The sequence below is a fragment of the Budorcas taxicolor genome, chromosome 18, assembly GCF_023091745.1.
Source record: "Budorcas taxicolor isolate Tak-1 chromosome 18, Takin1.1, whole genome shotgun sequence".
In the NCBI taxonomy this organism is placed as follows: Eukaryota; Metazoa; Chordata; class Mammalia; order Artiodactyla; family Bovidae; genus Budorcas; species Budorcas taxicolor.
Window position 1 is genome coordinate 10,393,516 of NC_068927.1, and position 15,395 is coordinate 10,408,910.

Sequence of the window (15,395 nt, forward strand, 5' to 3'; positions counted from 1 at the left end):
GTTGGATTAGGCTCCTTGATTCCCAACATGGAAGAAACTTACATCAATACTATGAACCCTGATGAAAAGCTGTTACGATGCCCTTACGATAAAAACCACCAGATCAGGGCCTGCAGGTTTCCTTATCAACTTATCAAGTGCAGAAAGAATCATCTTGATATTGCAGACAAACTGGCAACTTGTCCTTCAATGCTAGTCATCAGGTTCCTTGGGTTGAAATCAGTCATCACATTTCAAGCTGTGATGACAAAAGCTGTATTGAGCAGGATGTAGTCAACCTAGATAGCATATTCAAAAGCAGAGACATTACTTTGCCGACTAAGTTCCATCTAGTCAAGGCTATGGTTTTTCCTGTGGTCATGTATGGATGTGAGAGTTGAACTGTGAAGAAAGCTGAGCGCCGAAGAATTGATGCTTTTGAACTGTGGTGTTGGAGAAGACTCTTGAGAGTCCCTTGGACTCCAAGGAGATCCAACCAGTCCATTCTAAATGAAATCAGCCCTGGGATTTCTTTGGAAGGAATGATGCTAAAGCTGAAACTCCAGTACTTTGGCCACCTCATGCAAAGAGTTGACTCATCGGAAAAGACTCTGATGCTGGGAGAGATTGGCGGCAGGAGGAAAAGCGGACGACAGAGGATGAGATGGCTGGATGGCATCACCTACTCTATGGATGTGAGTCTGAGTGAACTCCAGGAGTTGGTGATGGACAGGGAGGCCTGGAGTGCTGCTGTTTATGGGGTTGCAAAGAGTCAGCCACAACTGAGCGACTGAACTGAACTGAGTCAACCAAACCAGCAACCTTGGACAAGAGACTGGCTGAGAGCACATGGCAGTGCCCTCCTTGCCATGAAGACTGGGACAAAGGTTTGTGGGAACAGACCAGCACCCCGTTTGTCTGGGGCACAGCCAACTTCTGTGGCACTGCAAGTAACATAGTTATGGAACATAAGAGTAACCTGGCTTCAGGCATGCACGTTCCCAAGTTTCTGCCATACGTTCTGCCATGGAAAAACAATGGAATTTCAATAATTAATCAAATGTCAGGCCCTGGAAGACTCTTGCTTCTTCCTGCTACAGTGGGTTCTTCACTTTTTTCTCCTAAGCTAACTATAGAAGGATGAACTGTCTGTGACTCTCACACTGAGGAGTACTTCTCCTGCCCCTTTGAGTCCTTACTCATTTGTTGCAAGAAAGAAGCCTCATGCTCAGAAGAACTGTTTCAAATAAACCATCATTGTAGATAGCTTGATTATTTGGTTAAGTGCCTGCATCCCAAGATCGGAATTCATATCCCGTTCCACATTAATGAAACAGAATTATCTAAATTTACCTTAAGTTCAGTTAATTTCAGTCACTCAGGAGTGTCTGACTCTTTGCGACCCCATGGACTGCAGCACACCAGGCCTCCCTATCTATCACCAAATTCCAGAGCTTGCTCACACTCATGACCATTGAGTAGGTGATGCCATCCAACCATCTCATCCTCTGTCATCCCCTTCTCCTCCTGCATTCCATCTTTCCCAGCATCACACCCATACAAGGCTAGTGGAAAAACCATAGCTTTGACTAGACGGACCTTTGTTGGCAAAGTAATGTCTCTGCTTTTTAATACGCTCTCTAACTTGGTCATAGCTTTTCTTCCAAGGAGCAAGCGTCTTTTAATTTAATGGCTGCAGTCATCATCTGCAGTGATTTTGGAGCCCCCCCAAATAAAGTCTCTCACTATTTCCATTGTTTCCCCATCTAGTTGCCATGAAGTGATGGGACCAGATGTCATGAACTTAGTTTTTTGAATGTTGAGTCTTAACCCAACTTTTTCACTCTCCTTTTTCACTTTCATCAAGAGGCTCTTTAGTTCTTCTTCACTTTCTGCCATAAGGGTGGTATCATCTGCATATCGGAGGTTGTTGATATTTCTCCGGGCAATCTTGATTCCAGCTTGTGCTTCCTCCAGCCTAGCATTTCTCATGATGTACTCTGCATATAAGTTAAATAAGCAGGGTGACAATATACAGCTTTGATGTACTCCTTTCTCTATTTGGAACCAATCATTGTTCCATGTCCATTTGTAACTGTTGCTTCTTGACCAGCATACAGATTTCTCAGGAGGCAGGTCAGGTGGTCTGGTATTCCTGTCTCTTTCAGAATTTTCCACAGTTTGTTGTGATCCACACAAAGACTTTGGTGTAGTCAATAAAGCAGAAGTAGATGTTTGTCCGGAACTCTCTTGCTTTTTCGATGATCCAACAGATGTTGGAAATTTGATCTTTGGTTCCTCTGCCTTTCCTAAATCCAGCTTGAACATCTGGAACTTCACAGTTCACATATTGTTAAAGCCTGGCTTGGAGAATTTTGAGCACTATTTTGCTATTTTGTGAGATGAGTGCAATTGTGTGGTATTTTGAGCATTCTTTGGCATTGGCTTTCTTAGGGATTGGAATGAAAACTGACCTTTTCCAGTCGTGTGGCCTCTGCTGAGTTTTCCAAATTTGCTGGCATGTTGAGTGCAGTGCTTTCACAGCATCATCTTTTAGAATCTGAAACAGCTCCACTGGAATTCCATCACCTCCACTAGCTTTGTTTGTAGTGATGTTCCTAAGGCCCACTTAACTTCGCATTCCAGGATGCCTGGCTCTAGGTGAGTGATCACACCGTTGTGATTATCTGGGTAGTGAAGATCTTTTTTGTACAGTTCTTCTGTGTATTCTTGCCACCTCTTCTTAATATCTTCTGCTTCTGTTAGGTCCATACCATTTCTGTCCTTTATCGTGCCCATCTTTGCATGAAATATCCTCCTTGGTATCTCTAATTTTCTTGAAGAGATCTCTAGTCTTTCCCATTCTATTATTTTTCTCTATTTCTTTGCATTGATCACTGAGGAAAGCTTTCTTATCTCTCCTTGCTATTCTTTGGAACTCTGCATTCAAATGGGTATATCTTTCCTTTTCTCCTTTGCTTTTAGCTTCTCTTCTTTCTCAGCTATCTGTAAGGCCTCCTCAGACAACCATTTTGCCTTTCTTTTTCTTGAGGATGGTCTTGATCACTTCCTCCTGTACAATGTCGTGACCCTCTGTCCATAGTTCTTCAGGCATTCTCTCTATCAGATCTAATCCCTTGAATCTATCTGTCACTTCCATTGTATGATTGTAAGGAATTTGATTTAGATCATACCTGAATGGTCTAGTGGTTTTCTCTACTTTCTTCAATTTAAGGCTGAATTTGGCAATACGGAATTCATGATCTGATCCAGTCAGCTACCAGTCTTGTTTTTGCTGACTGTATAGAGCTTCTCCATCTTTGGCTGCAAAGAATATAATCAATCCGATTTTGGTATTGACCATCTGGTGATGTCCATGTGTAGAGTCTTCTCTTCTGTTGTTGGAAGAGGGTGTTTGATAAGACCAGTGAGTTCTCTTGGCAAAACTGTATTAGCCTTTGACCTGCTTCGTTTTGTACTCCAAGGCCAAATTTTTCCAGTACTCCAGGTATTTCTTGACTTCCTACTTTTGCATTCCAGTCCCCTATAATGAAAAGGACATCTTTTTTGGGTGACTTTAACTCAGATGACCATTATATATATTATTGTGGGCAAGAATCCCTTAGAAGAGATGGAGTAGCCATCATAGTCAACAAAAGAGTCTGAAATGCAGTACTTGGATGCAATCTCAAAAATGACAGAATGACCTCTGTTGGTTTCCAAGGCAAACCATTCAATATCACGGTAATCCAAGTCTATGCCCCAACCAGTAATGCTGAAGAAGCTGAAGTTGAACGGTTCTATGAAGACCTACAAGACCTTCTAGAACTCAAAAAAGGTAACTCAAAAAAGTTACCTTAAAGGATCCAACTAAAGCAGGCAAGAAATTTGGATTGGAAAAAAGTAACTGTGTATTTGTGTTCTCTGAAGAACACGGACCAAATTCCTTCTAGCGTTTACAGGAATGGACTTTTTCTGATTAGTGAAAAAAAAATTCTGAGATTTGACATATGTTTTGCACATGATCTTATCCTCTGATTTCACAAAGCAGTGCCCTTAGGGGTTGCTATCTGGTTTCTGTTGCAGGTGTCTTCCTAGGGTTCAGTGGTTTGGGAGAAGGCCATGTCTAGGGGAAAGCTTCAAGGAGGTGAGCAGGGCAGGTGGCTGGGAGTCTTCATCTTTCATAATTCAGAAGGAATTGGACCCTGTGTGTAGGCCCTGCTATTGTCCTGGGTCCACTTTGAAGCAGGATCTGACCTTTTGTTATATCTTTAAAAAGAAAACCCAACTCCAACCTATTAGTTTGCAATGAAAATTTTACTGAAGATTGTATGCAGTGATGGAGGTTATTACATCAAACACTACACGTAGAGATGAGTAAAAAAGCTTCTGTCCGATATCTTAGTTTTCTCTGCTACATTCTTTGGCCACCTGGACCACTTCCTTTCATCAGCATTTCTCCTTCCGTGTATGTCCCCACCTCAAATTCTTCCCATTTTCCACTTAGCAAAGGAGAAAACGTCCTCAAGACCCACTCTCTACATAGAGCATGGACCATCATGAACAGCATGCAGTGAGTTTTTCTTCAACAACTTCTCCTGCCATTTTAGTCTGAGCCCATTTTGTATTGCTTTGGCCCCTTGCAGGTTGCGATTCTGGGTTTGGCCATGGTTTGGCCAAGTATCTGGACGAGCTGGGCTTCACTGTATTTGCCGGAGTTCTGGATGAACAGGGGTCTGGAGCAGAGGAATTACGAAGAACCTGCTCCAAGCATCTCTCTGTGCTCCAGCTGAACATCACCAACACGCAGGAGATACAAGAGGCCTACAGCAAAGTGAAGGAGAAGGTGCAGAACAAAGGTACTGCCTTCAGCTACCTGTGTCCTTGGCTGCCCTCCACCCTCCTTGCAAATGCCAGAGACTGGTTCTAGCCTCTAATTACCACTTCTCTCTAGTCTCTGATGGCACCTGGAGACCCCTGCGCTGAGCCCCTGCCCCTCGCTGGGACCTCTTGCATATATGAAGACATTGGGAAGGAGTTAGGCATGGTCCTTCCTCGGAACTTACAGAATTCTCCATCTCTTTCCCTCCAACCTCTGCTCAGTCACTCTCCTGTTACTTGCTGCCCCTCCACATGTCTTTCCTCTTACTGATACTAACATATATTAGAATTGAAGTAGCTTCATAATGGCTGTCTTCCCTTAGCCCCTGCCTTCCTCTTCCTCTCTCTTCACAGCCAAGCTCTTTGGAATCCTTTGCAAAACTGCAAGTTATGTGGGGCCCCTTGTTTACAAAATGTTAAGGTAATGCCAGTGGAAAATTAAACGAAGCTTGAGATCTTTCTGAAGCACAGGTCACACGTCTGTGATTCCCACGAGGCCTGGGGACTTTTCCCCAGCAGGTTAAGTCAGTATCTACAGACAGTAACTCAGCAGATCCTTCTGCAGCGAGGCTGGTACTTGTGCTCTCCTTTTGCTGGGAAGGTCCACTATAAAAAAGATTCCATTTGGGGGTCCCAGGTATTAACACATTTTAAAGGTCCTCCAGCAATGCTAATATTCTGCCAGAGTTGAGAAACACTGCCATTTAATCCAGTAATTTCTGAATCTGTGTTAACAACCTAGCCCTTTTTACAATGTCAGGACCTATAGGCATATACAACTGGTTACCAGATATTCCGCCTCAATTTGTCAAAAACGGACCTCCTTATTTCCTTTGCTTCTAGTCTGCAAATCAGTTTCCCCTCCTGCATCCGACGACTGAGGCACTGGCTCAGACACCAGCTGTGCTTAGTTGCTCAGTCATGTCTGACTCTGTGGCCCCATGGACGGTAGCCCGCCAGGCTCCTCTGTCTAGGGGGATTCTCCAGGCAAGAATACTGGAGTGGGTTGCCATGCCCTCCTCCAGGGGATCTTCCCAACCTAGGGTTCAAACCCAGGTATCCTGCAGGTGAATTCTTTACTGTCTGAGCCACCAGGGAAGCCCAGGCACTGCCAGCTAATCAGTCATTCAAGCCAAACAACCTGGGGTCACTTAGGCCTGCAGTTTACCCTTGATTTCTGCATCCTGTTGGTCCTGAGTCCTGTCAATTCTATGTCCTAGATCTTTATCATCCCGCCCCTTCTTATTATCCAGGGGTAGCTATGGTTTAACTGGGACCCTCATCTCCCACCTGAGCTTTGTAATAGAATTTCCTTCCCCATTGCTTTCCAGATGGAGAATGGTCTTTACAATGTGCACGTCTTAGAGTATCATCCATCTCCTTTGATAAACTGAGCCTCCGTGTCTTGGGCTCCTCCCATGAGCCAGGCATATGCTTTGTCTCACTGAACGGTTCTGTGGTCCTCCATTCACTGTCAAACACCTTCACAGGGATTCTAAGACCTTTCAGGAGAATAGCCCTTGCCAAAACCTTCATTTGCAGTATCTGCTGTTCCACTCAGTAAATGATGAACGGTTTCCAGAATAGAATGTTCTAGTTCATGACTTTGTACTTTCAGCTTCCTCTTATCCATACTTCCCTCTTGCCTTCACTTCATTTCTCTAGACTTTTGCCTTTGTCCAACCACACACTCTACAGGTGATCTAGCTCAAACATAACAGCAATCCAGGCTACATCATTCACTTCCTCTTCTGGAAACTCACTCTTTACCCTGTGCACATACCCTCATTACTAGATTATTGTACAAATATGTCCATCTCCCACTCCTCACCACAGGTTTGTTAAGAACCAAAACTATGTTTCCATCAGGATTCTTTCAGATACAAGTGACATAACCAATTCAAAGCTGCTAAGCATAGTTCAGTTCAGATGTTAAGAAAGAAGATTCATAGTTCAGTTCAGTCACTCGGTTGTGTCTGACTCCTTGTGACCCCATGAACTGCAGCACCCCAGGCCTCCCTGTCCATCACCAACTCCCAGAGTTTACCAAAGTCGTGTCCATGGAGTCAGCGATGCCATCCAACCATCTCATCCTCTGTTGTCCCCTTTTCCTCCTGCTTTCAATCTTTCCCAACATCAGAATCTTTTCAAATGAGTCAGCTCTTTGCATAAAGGGAATGCATTTTGCTTACATAACTAATAGGACCGGTTGGTTTCAGGCATGTCTGGATCCAGGCACTCAGGCAATGTCATCAGGACCCAGCCTCTCTTAATCAGCTTTGCTTTCTCCTGTTCTGGCTTCACTTGGGGGTTTTCCATGAAGGCCTCAAGGACTTCCTCCTTGTATCCTCTTCACAGCTGATCTACCCAGAAAAAAAGAAACTAATACAGTTGTTTTCTAGAAAGGTCATTTTCCTGGCCTTGTCTTTTGCTGTCCCTTTTATAGACCTGATGGTGTCTTGTTAGGAGATATTCAATAAACACCATCTAGAGAGGCCCAGCGGGACAGTGTTGGTCATAGTGAATGATAAAGAAGTACTTCTTGAAATGCCAGTAACAATGCCAGTGTCCTGGGATGAAAGGATCCAATCAGTACGCTTTCCAAGGTGTGAGCATTTGGAAAACACTTTACATGCTGTTTTGGGACCTGCGTTCTGGAGAACAGTCCTTACTGAGGCAGAGTTACCAATATACCAATTCAACACCAATACAGAATTACCTGTTCTCGAGGTCTCTCTTGACTTCAGCCTCTCAAGTCAAACAGAAAGTGGAGCAGTAGAACAGGTTCATTTAAAATCACGAAGAAGGATGTTTGCTAAAGAACCCTCTGGGCCACGTGGATAAACCAGAAAACCTCAGCTCCTGTAAGAGGGCCAGCAACTGTGCGGTGTCCCTCCATAGCAGATTTTAAAATTGGGATGAACACATTGTTCGTTATTGCCCTGGTATCTGCGTACTCAGTCGTGTCTGGCTCTTTGTGACCCGCGATGGACTATCGCCTGGCGGGTTCCTTGGTGTGTGGGATTCTCCAGGCGGGAATACTGCAGTGGGTTGCTGTGCCCTTCTCCAGGTGGATCTTCCTGACCCAGGAATTGAGCCTGTGTCTCCTGTGTTGCTTGTATGGCAGGTGGATTCTTTTAACGTGAGCCATCGGGGAATCCCTTTGTTCGTTACTAATATTAATTTTTAAAAAACTATTATGAAGCCCTACGGGTATAATAGGTTTATTGGCCAGCTTAGAATTCTATGGCAGGGGTTGGCAAGCTGTGGCCCTGCCTCTTTGTTTTTTTTTAACATTTTATTTTGAAAAATAGTAGATTCACTCTTTGCCAAGCCTCCCCCAGTGTTAATACCTTGCGTAACTATAGTACAATATCAAAACCAGGAAACTGGCATTGGTGTAATCCCCTGAGTTCATTCAGATTTCATCAGCTATACATGCAAGTGCATGTGTGCGTGTGTGTGTGTGTATGCTTGCTCACAATTTCATAATGTTAGCATAATAGTTTTGTGCAAGATCACCCCACTCAAAATACAGAACTGTTCCATCACCACCAGACCCTCTCACGTTACCTCTGAAGAGCCATATTCTCATCCTTAACCTGCTCTCTATCTCTTTAACTTTGTCATTTAAAGAGTATTTTATAAAGGTATATCGATTATTATATAGATCTGCCACCTGTTTTTGTATATCCTGTGAGCTCAGGATCATGTTTATATTTTCAAATGGTTAAAAGAAATCAGAAGAAGATTTTTTGGACACCTAAAAATTCTATGGGATACAAATGTCAACATCCCTATTATTTTATTGGGACGCAGCCACTCCCGTTGATTTACAGATTGCTGTGGCTGCTCACACTGTAATGGCAGAGTTGAGTGAGTAGGACTTGCAATGTTAAAGCATTTACTATCCAGCCTTTTACAGGATATGTTTGCTGGTCCCTGTCATAGGGCATTCTCAAGCTGCCGCCTGTATGTTTGACTGGTCAAAGGTATGCATCAGGCTGAGTCAATTAAAACCATCACTTGGAGGCATTAGCTGGAGGCATCCTCTCCTCCTATCACCAACCTCCTAATAGCTGTAGAGCTCTTACTGTGTGCCAGGCATCCTCTCACTTACAGCTCCCAGTCATTACTGCATGTAAATGTCAGACCACCAACTCAGCTGTGCAAGAAATGTAACTTTATTTTCTATAAGTCAACTCAATTTCTATCTTGAGCCACATGGCGAAAACCATTTCAGTCGTTTGGAGCTTTCTCTCATTCCCCCAGGGTGGCATCCTAAATTCCTAGGGACGGAACATTACATCTTTGATGGCCAGTGCTTCATGCTGGACTCTGCTGAGATGTCCAATACTCTGTCCAGTCCTCATGCAGGTTGGCTGCTACTTGCCTCTTTGAAGTTAGGGCTGGTGTTTGCTGCCATTTCTGTGCCTTTCCTAGCATGGAGCCTCATTCTGCTCCTCTGTATCCCTGTGGTTCTCACACATGGGCATGCAGCTCACACTTGGGCATGTTATGTCACAATGCTGAGCTTCAACAGTAATTTCTGATCATCAGTTTCTGATCCAGCAGGTCTGAGATGGGGCTCCAGTATTTGCATTTCTAACAAGTTCCCAGTTGTTGCTGCTGGTCTGGACCATACCTTGAGAACCACTGGTCTAAACCCTGCAGTGGCTCAGGGAACTCAGAGCATCTGCTTCAGGTCTATCTAGCAGAACATGCCCCAGATCCTGTCGCCTCTGTTTCTCCCAGGTGACTCACTTGTGCTCCAGACCCTCCTCCCCACAAAGCACGTGGGGTTTCTGGGTTACCACTCTCCTGCCATTTAGGGCAGTGACTCCGAAGCTTGGCTGTACACTGGAATCATCTATGTAGGGAATTTAAAAAGTGGCTAATGCCAAGATCCCTTTTCTTTCCTACCCCACCGTTGCTGATCTAATTGGCTGTGGTATGGCCTGGGTGTCAGGGTTTTAAAAAGTTCCCCAGATGATTTTAATGTGCAGTCAAGGCTGAAAAATCACCAGTTGTGGACACTGGTTCTCCAAGTAAAGTCCAGGCTTGTGGTGTCAGCATCACCTGGGAACTTGCTGGAAATGCAGATTGTCAGGCCTCACCCCAGGCATCCCCAGTCAGCTTCTCTGGAGCTGGATCCCAGCCACCTGTGTGTGAACAAGCTCTCCTTGTGGCTCCAGTCAGTCAAGGGGTTCAGGCTGACTGGGGAAGGGAGCAGAGCTCAAGGACTCTGCAGTCTTCTTAGCTCTTGGCATTTCTGCCCTAGTTTTCCTGTTTCCCTGTACTAGGGGAACTTTTCTAGTCAAAGGAAAAGGAAGACAGAATCTTGTTTTGTTGCACTGCAGGTAAGCCACATTAAATCTGCATGTCCTAGAGACATCATTCTGTCTCCACATGCTCCTTTGAGGGAGAAACTCGAGGCAGACTTGGAATAAACTTTGAGGCAAGAGAATATACCTCCATAAAACCATTTCTTAATATTTCACAAGTATTCAAGAAGAGTAAGGTTTTTCCCTTTTCAAGGCTTTTTAAAAAATGTGGACCATATTTAAACTCTTAATTGAATTTGATACGGTATTGCTTCTGTTTTATGTTTTGGCTTGGGCCATGAGGCATGTGGGATCTTAGTTCCCTAACAAAGGATTGAACCCACACCCCCCTCGATTGGAAGGTGAGGTCTTAACCACTGGACCTCCAGGAAAACCCCAAGACAAAGGTGTGAGAGTTGAAGTGATCTCTTGCCCAGATCTCAAGTCTCAAATGGGTCCTTTTGACTTAGGAGCTTGAAGGATTAAAAATCATCCCGCTCTCTTGGTAGAGCCCCATCTCAGAGTTGTTCCTTTCTGTCCTCAGGACTGTGGGCTGTGATCAACAACGCTGGAGTCCTTGGCTTACCAACCGATGGGGAACTCATTCCCATGACCGAATACAAACGATGCATGGCCGTGAACTTCTTCGGGGCCGTGGAAGTCACGAAGGCATTTCTGCCTCTTCTTAGAAAATCCAAGGGGAGGCTGGTGAACATCAGCAGCATGGCAGGTGAGCTTGCCTTTTCCCCACAAGGCCGTGGATGCCAGTCCTACAAGATGCAGCTTGTAGCATTCTTTGTGGGCTGAACAAGAAGACAGGACTCTCATGCAGGGCTGGATGAAGATTAGTCCAATCCTGTGTTTGCCGTTGATCTTAGTACAAAACCTTCCTGGTACTGACTCTTACCTCTCTTCTAACTCACCTGTTCATTACTGGGGATTTAGGGCTCTCACATATCCTCACAGCGTGACTGCTAATGCACAAGCTCCCTAGATCTGGCCAGGAAACCCTGCATACAGTTCACGTCAGCGTGACCGAGGGAGGACCTGTGTTTTCCAGCCTCCCAGCATCTGCACTCTCTGTCCTTCCTTGGACAATGAGTAGGCACATGTCTTCACTCTTTTGGCACTGTCGGTGCTCCATATCTCTGTTGGCTGCCAACTAGCACTTTCCATAAGATTATTCCCATCGTTTTGCAATCTCAAGATAGTTGGGACAGGGTGTGACATTTGATGGCTCATCTCTCTCCATTTCAAAGGGCAGATAGTTAACAAGTCAAGGGTTTAACATCTCTCTTCCATAAAAAAATGCTCATGCAAGTGATGTCAAATTCTTTCTCCTAGAATAGATATTTCCAAACTGGGGTTCTTGATACCAAAACCAGACAAAGACAACACAAAAAAGAAAACTACAGGCCAATATCACTTATGAACATAGATGCAAAAATCCTCAACAAAATTTTAGCAAACCGATTTCAGCAACACATCAAAAAGCTCATTCCCCATGATCAAGTTGGGTTTATCCCAGGGATGCAAAGATTCTTCAATATATGCAAATCAATCAATGTGATACACCATATTAACAAACTGGAAGATAAAAACCATGTGATAATCTCAATAGATGCAGAAAAAGACTTTGACAAAATTCAGCACCCATTTATGATTAAAATTCTTCAAAATATGGGCATAGCAGGGACCTACCTCAGCATAGTAAAGGCTATAGATGATAAACCTACAAACTGGGGTTCCTCAGAACCTTAGTAGGCTTTGAGTGGTGTCCAGGGGGTTGTTTGGGGAAGTCACTGCATGGGTAAGTGGGAAGCCTAGAGGGTGGGCTCTAAACTCCAGGATCCTGTCTTTGCATAGAGGAATGCCGATCTTCACTGTTAGATCAGTTGGTTCTGAGTAAGATTTTTTTTAAAAAATAGAAGTCCAACTATTTGTTCGTCTGATTTGGGTTTCTGTATGTTTCAAGGGGGAAGGTTTTTTTTTTAGACAATTGATATTGTCCCTGATATTTTCTTCCCTGGTTCTAAGTTAGCAACTTCCTTGAGCTTTACAGTTATTTGAGTGTGTTGCTAACATTGCTACTTTCCCTGGTGGCTCAGACAGTAAAGAATCTGCCTGCAATGCAGGAGACCCAGGCACAATCCCTGGGTCAGGAAGATCCCCAGGAGAAGGGAATGACAACCCGCTCCAGCATTCTTGCCTGGAGAATCCCATGGACAGAGGAGCCTGGCAGGCTACAGTCCATGGGGTCTCAGAGTTGGACACGACTGAGTAACTAACACTTTAAACATTAATGCTGCTAGTTGCAAGGAAGGAAGGAAAGAAGGAAGGAAAAGAGGGAGGGAGGAGGGGAAAGGATGGAGAGAGAGAGGTCTAAGATGGTTAAGAGCAATGAGTGTTGTATTTTAACTTTTATGAGAACCCCAAAATATTTCCAGTTTTTTTGCTTAAGCAAACCAATCCTGAGAAAACACATTGGCAGTATTTCACCCTTATCTTTCTTCTGAATTTAGCCTTTACATTTTTGACCTCTGCAAAAACTTCGATTTCCTCAGTCTGGTACTTCTAGAAGTCTCACATGCTGCTTTGCCTCATTCATTCAACAAATATTTACTGAAATGACTTATCATTGCCTTTTGCTTGACACAGTGACAAGGAAGTTTTTCTCTTCCTCTCTTCTCAACTTTGAGCTGCTCATTCGTTCACAAGATTTTATTTCACATTTCACTAATATGCACACTATCTGTTATGGGCCCAGTGTCTGGCATGAAGTAAAAGCTCAATTAATAAATGAAAAAGTGCAAGGGTGCAAATGAATGGAAAAATGGATGAATGAAAGGATAAGTGATGAATTTATACTACGAGGATATCCATTCATACATCTTCAACTTGGCCTCTAAAACTTTTCTAAGCCTTGAAAAAAAAAAAACTGGCCATGCCACATGGCATGTAGGATCTTAGTTCCCTGGCCACCCCTGCATTGGAAGCACAGAGTCTTAACCTCTAGACCACCATGGCAGTCCTTAAGCCAAGACTTTGAACTGACTTGTCACATGTTTGGGCTTCCCGGGTGGCTCAGGCAGTAAAGAGTATGTCTGCAATGCAGGAGACACTGGTTTGACTCTTGGGTTGGAAAGATCCCCTGGAGAAGGGAATAGCTACCTATTCCAGTATTCTTGCCTGGAGAATTCCATGGACAGAGGAGACTGGTGGGATACAGTCCATGGGGTCGCAAAGAGTCAGACATGACTGAGCAACTAACACTTTCACTTATCACATGTTTCCATTAGAGGAAAATTTTTGAGTATTAAATCACACATCTCACTCCTATTCTCACCACTAGATGTGCAAAACCTTTACACCTAGCCTTAATTATTTCCATTCCATTATTCTACCATCATCACCAAGTCAACATGTTTGAAGCTACACTCGCTAGTAGCAACTCAAAAGTTTGCTCTCTTAACTTCTTTCCGTTCATCTCCTGGTCTTTAGGTTTCAGAGCTTCGAGCTTTCTTTGGTTTGTTTACCCCTGTGCCTCTCTCTCCTTTGCTCTCAGCCAGTCACCCACCGGAGCCTCTCACTCCATCCACCAGGATGTGTGGAGTCTTCCTTCATCACACCCAGCTCCGAATCCTTATGTTTCAGGGAAAACCCAGCAGTGGGTTCATTTACAGGACTCAGAAATCACCCAGGGTATTTTATAAAGTCGTTAGAACAGTAGCATGAAATCAGAGCAGACAGGAAGCATGTGTCCCTGACAGCCCAGGCGTTTGTAAGAAGACCGGAGCCAAAGATGTTAAGCCACGCATACAGTTTACCTTATCGACGAGGAGCAGAGGAATTCAGCAGAATTCCTTGCAGCTTGCTGGTGAGTGTTTTGCAGAACAATGGAAGAGATTTTAAGCAAGGAGAAAAGAAGCTAGACTGTAACACAAAAATCAGAAAAGTCATGGGATGTGTAAAAGACCGTATATAGCCTACTACTAATCCACAGAAATTAACATCCAAGATGATGACAGCTTGGCGATGAGTCTCTTGGCAAAGCTAATGTAATAGTAATTTTAGAAAATGTACTTATTTGGGAGTACATGCTGGTCTTTTTCTCATTTTGAAGATGGAGGTAAGGCGAGAGAGAGAGCGCCAGTCACTAATAAGTGTTCTCCAAAGTTCTCCCGGGAGCTCCTGGCTGCCCTGACCCTTCAGGTTGTCTTGAGCCTGGCACCTAAGCCACCCTCTGCATGACAAGAATCTCATGTAGATTTATCATGGAAGTTTGCATCAGCCAGGAGGAGCTAAGCTGGAACTGATAACTCTGTTCCACTTATCTAAGGCTGCATAGCAAGTAACCCCAAAGACAGTGTCTCAGGACACTGTGAATAGACAAGTGGTCTGGTAGTGAATAATGATCTCTCAAATATATCCATGCTGTGATTCCCTGGACCTGAATCATGTGACTTTACTTGGCAAAAGGGACTTTGTAGGTATGATTGAGTCAAGGATCTGAAAGGCAGAGATCATCCTGAGTTATCTGGGTGGGTCTGATGCAGTTACAAGAATGCTTATAAGAGGGAGGCCAGAGGGTCAGAGTCAAAGAGTGGTTGGAAGGTGGACAGTTGTGACCAATAGAACTGATATTAAAGTACTTAGAGCAGTGCCTGGCATATAGCAGATATCTAATAGATGGTAATAATTATTAGGAAGCATCCATTAGGCATTGTGGAGAAGGAAATGGCAACCTACTCCAGTATTCTTGCCTGGAAAATCCCATGGACAGAGGAACCTGGCAGGCTATAGTCCATGGGGTCAGAGTCAGACATGACTTAGCAATTACACAAACAACTATTAGGTTTTAGGCATTTTGGGGATGCCATCAGAGATATGATCCCAACAACCCTGCAAAGTATTAGTCTCCTCCTTTTGCAGTTGTGAAAATCAAGTTTCAGAACAGTTATATAAACCAACCCTCCAGCTAGAACTGGAATTGAACTTTGGCCCCATGTTCTGATGCACCAAGTCACTGCCTCTCCCACTGATTTAGGTAAGATCTTGTGGTAACATCATGTCAGAGGCTTTTCCCAAAGGATCACCTCTACCATGTTCCTCTGCCTACTAATCTGTAAGCTTTAGCCTCACCCCTATACCCAGGTGTAAAGAGCGTCAGTATAACCACTCCTGTAGACAGGAAGTTCCAGGATTGGGGCA

General features: G+C 44.1%; 1 protein-coding gene across 1 annotated transcript in view; it reads left to right on the forward strand.

Annotated features, from left to right (window-relative positions):
• HSD17B2 (hydroxysteroid 17-beta dehydrogenase 2) overlaps positions 1–15,395 on the forward strand; it is a 92,742-nt gene that overhangs the window by 59,016 nt on the left and 18,331 nt on the right. The window contains exons 2-3 of the mRNA XM_052656640.1: positions 4,626–4,838; positions 10,729–10,914. Of these exons, the coding sequence (XP_052512600.1) occupies positions 4,626–4,838; positions 10,729–10,914 (399 nt within the window). The remainder of the gene's footprint in view (positions 1–4,625; positions 4,839–10,728; positions 10,915–15,395) is intronic.